Raw genomic sequence first — 4,236 nt, forward strand, 5'->3', positions numbered from 1 at the left:
TAGATGTAACTCAGATCACGTGTAATTGAACATTTGGGTTCAAACAAACGTGAAGACGGACGATGGTTTTTATATGCTCTACAAGAACTATGACTCTATGACTCATTACTACCGCTGTTGTAATAAGAGTGAAACTTATCCCCTCTTAATAAAAAAAGTGAAAGGGACATGCCCAGGTGTAAAGTATGCCTATTAGCTGGAATGTTAAGCTATCCTAAAATCACATGTAAAAGAGGCCTGCTATGACCATTCACGATCTCTCAAACTTACAAACATTACGTACATTACTCGGACTCTTTGTAATGGACACTAACTTGTATGCATTGCCCCTAAACCTGGATACGGATACGTAACCTGAAAGTATGAAGCTTTAGACACTATTCAGTGAACAGCAGTGTTTCTTGACACGCAAGAGTCTAAAACAAAACATTCAAATACGAAAGCAAACACAGATTTTTCTCCCAAATTAAAAGTAAATTAAACTTTACCTCAACTCCATTCCACATGTAGTGAACATCATGAGGCGAAGGGTGCGCGGGCATATTCATGTGAGCATGATCAGCCATCATGGACATCCAGTGCACGAGACCTGACGAGGGTGACACCGGGCGCACAGGGGCAGCTGAGGAGGACGAAGACAGCCCTGTTGACTTACCATAGGTGTCCGGAGTAGGAGACCATACTAGTGCTGCTTTCTAATTGGGTGAATAAAACAAACTGTATAACCGATCCAATCAATTCTTGTTTTATCTTCTAATTTTAACGTAGCTTCATTATGACAACGAAGTAACAACAGGTTCAGTAACATCAAAAGTTAATGTTGAAAATGAAAACTCTTTAGATAACAAAGAAAATATTGATACAGTATTTTATCATAGCATATAACTTCACCTAACCCTAAATGATATGTAATTAACTACAGACTATGAGCAAATATACAGTATATATATATATGGGCCATACAATGAGTAATTAACTACATTCTATGAACAAATATACAGTATATGTATATATATACAATGAGTAATTTTGAAACAAGCCAAAAGGTGACGAAAATTAACAAATGGTTAAACAAAACTGACATACAACACAGAACTGAAGCTGTCTCAGTGTTGGTTTTTAGTTTATTAGATCACTACAACACAGAACTAAAGTGATCTAATAAACTAAAAACCAATACTGAGACAGCTACAACACAGAACTGAAGCTGTCTCAGTGTTGGCTTTTAGTTTATTAAATCACTACAACACAGAACTGAAGCTGTCTCAGTGTTGGTTTTTAGTTTATTAGATCACTACAACACAGAACTGAAGCTGTCTCAGTGTTGGTTTTTAGTTTATTAGATCACTACAACACAGAACTAAAGCTGTCTCAGTATTGGTTTTTAGTTTATTAGATCACTACAACACAGAAATGAAGCTATCTCAGTGTTGGCTTTTAGTTTATTAGATCACTACAACACAGAACTGAAGCTGTCTCAGTATTGGTTTTTAGTTTATTAGATCACTACAACACAGAACTGAAGCTGTCTCAGTGTTGGTTTTTAGTTTATTAGATCACTACAACACAGAAATTTGTGTCAACTAAAAGCTGTCTTATGAAAAAGAGAGAAAGAGAGAAATAAGCAGGGGTAATGGGTCCTTAACAAGCTTTTTTTCACTACACCATTCACTGCCTATTCTTCCCTTCTTGACGTTATTAATAGGTGTAATACATGAAACGGAAGGGAGTGGAGATTTAAGGATAGAGAGAAAAAAATAAATAATAAGAAATTACCGAATACATGGACGATGGATTTCCGAGAACTCCAAGCCTGGGGACTGTATTTAAGGAGTCCAAGTTTTTTCCCGAAAAATAGCAGTGTTGGCCACCATAAAAACTCCCCGACCCTGTGCTAGAGCCCGATGAGAGTGGTGAGCCAAGGGCAGCAGTGGGTGGATAGCCAGTCTCAATTAGTCCGTTCTCCTGCTTGATCGACACGGCGAGAGGTGATGTCCGCGAACACCTCGTGAAACCTACATCGGGATGGTGAAGCTCTAAACAAGACTGCATGTGCATGAGGAAAGATACGGAACTCTACTGTTTCTGTGCGCGAAGCTCGCCACAGAAAAAGCGTCATACGATGCCACAGTACATATACTACAGTCTCGATCAGCTACCAACGTCTTACAACGCTGCTAAGGGCTCACGAGTGTGAGTTGGCTGGCCACGGTGAGAGCTCTGACGGTTAGAACCAATGCAATCCTTCACTCCAAGTCTGATTAGCCTCGTGGCTCAGCCAAGAACCGCCTGCTGCCCGCGTACGACATCTGCGTGAGTTCTACATGAGCAGTCGCCAACTGGGCCCGACTACCTTGCGAGCCCCGCGGTAAACTACGGCGTTTTTTTTTGTTTTTTTTTTAAAACTAGTTTCCAACTCCTTTCTGGCAAGCAACTCCACATTTAACTCAGGTAACATACAGCAGTCGAGCAGCGCCACCGCTCGTTCTACGCTCTTGCACTTGAGACTGTCAGGCCACATCACGTGTGAATATGCAGAAGCACCTTCCCCGCCCTATCACAAAATACTGACACCCCCTCACCATCCTTTACCTTTCAGGGGTCCTTTTAATTCAATATTAGCGTCTTCCCATTTTCTCCACTTATTCAGCCGTCAGACAAGTTGATAAACAAAACGCAGTCCAAGTTACCGCAATGTTAGATAGTCGTCAAAGCAACGATAACTGATTGGTTAGTTTTTAACCCATGCAAATATTTATTTTCTCTATTCTTCCCCCTCCCGCCCTCTCTCTCACGTACACACACAACTGAGCTTAGAACATTGTCACTACTACTACTATGTTGACGTATCGCCTGTCGTCAGGTGCGATTAAATTTCAAAAATAAACCCGCAGTGTGAAATAAAACCTCAACTTAAGATTACACCGTATGAGGAACATACACCCAAAATCTTGGATAAGCAACATTACGAAGCTTCTGTGACAGTTGCGCTTTGTCGTTGCATGATATCTCAAACATTTATATTAAACTATTGAAGGAAAGTTAAAGAGAGAGAGAGAGAACTAGGGAAGAAAGAAAAGAGACAGAGAGAAAATACAAAGAGCTATGAAAAGACAGAAATAGATGCATAAACATGCCTGTCGAATATTTTTGTTTTGTTTCATCTTATTATCTAATTATTGGGGTATGTTTTCGAATGGATAAATGTCACAACCCGAAAGCAACAACACAGACATCATCTATAGCTAGCTGGGGATTTCTAATGAACAAACATCATGTATAGCTAGCTGGGGATTTCTAATGAACAAACATCATGTATAGCTAGCTGGGGATTTCTGACAAACAAACATCATGTATAGCTAGCTGGGGATTTCTAATGAACAAACATCATGTATAGCTAGCTGGGGATTTCTGACAAACAAACATCATCTATAGCTAGCTGGGGATTTCTAATGAACAAACATCATGTATAGCGAGCTGGGGATTTCTGACAAACAAACATCATCTATAGCTAGCTGGGGATTTTTAATGAACAAACATCATGTATAGCTAGCTGGGGATTTCTGACAAACAAACATCATGTATAGCGAGCTGGGGATTTCGGACTCTAAAAAAACGCATACGTGTAGTTTAGTAGGAATTTACAAAGAAATAAAGATACACATTTATTGAATATAATCACTGATCAAAAACGTATTATTTAATCTAGTTGCAGAGAATATTATATATATATATTTATATGTAATATTCATATGTGTAAATAACACGAACACACATTTATACTTCACTGCTCTGTAGATGTTTGGAAACTTATTCACACATAAAATATATATATGTAATATTCATATGTGTAAATAACACGAACACACATTTATACTTCACTGCTCTGTAGATGTTTGGAAACTTGTCCACACATAGAATATATATATGTAATTTTCATATGTGTAAATAACACGAACACACATTTATACTTCACTGCTCTGTAGATGTTTGGAAACTTGTCCACACATAGAATATATATATGTAATTTTCATATGTGTAAATAACACGAACACACATTTATACTTCACTGCTCTGTAGATGTTTGGAAACTTATTCACACATAGAATATATATATATATGTAATTTTCATATGTGCAAATAACACGAACACACATTTATACTTCACTGCTCTGTAGATGTTTGGAAACTTATTCACACATAAAAATATATATATGTAATTTTCAAATGTGCAAG

The 4,236-nt window shown here is 37.9% G+C and overlaps 1 protein-coding gene across 1 annotated transcript; it reads right to left on the minus strand.

Moving 5' to 3' along the window:
• Positions 1 to 308: 308 nt before the first annotated feature.
• On the minus strand, positions 309 to 2,307 carry LOC106462783. Its single transcript, XM_022390119.1, has 2 exons — positions 1,777 to 2,307; positions 309 to 695 (listed from the first exon to the last, which is right to left on the minus strand). The coding sequence occupies exons 1-2, from the start codon at positions 2,056 to 2,058 to the stop codon at positions 417 to 419; spliced, it is 561 nt and encodes a 186-aa protein (XP_022245827.1). The 5' UTR covers positions 2,059 to 2,307; the 3' UTR covers positions 309 to 416.
• Positions 2,308 to 4,236: the final 1,929 nt, after the last annotated feature.

Source organism: Limulus polyphemus, unplaced genomic scaffold (assembly GCF_000517525.1).
Source record: "Limulus polyphemus unplaced genomic scaffold, Limulus_polyphemus-2.1.2 Scaffold1249, whole genome shotgun sequence".
Taxonomy (NCBI): Eukaryota; Metazoa; Arthropoda; class Merostomata; order Xiphosura; family Limulidae; genus Limulus; species Limulus polyphemus.

What these genes read in the sequence shown, in the direction of transcription:
- LOC106462783 (XM_022390119.1), bottom strand. Translation starts at nt 2,058, where the DNA reads ATGCACATGCAGTCTTGTTTAGAGCTTCACCATCCCGATGTAGGTTTC. An exon ending in ATCCATCGTCCATGTATTCG is followed by an intron (nt 696 to 1,776) that starts GTAATTTCTTAT and finishes TCACCCAATTAG; the next exon opens with AAAGCAGCACTAGTATGGTC.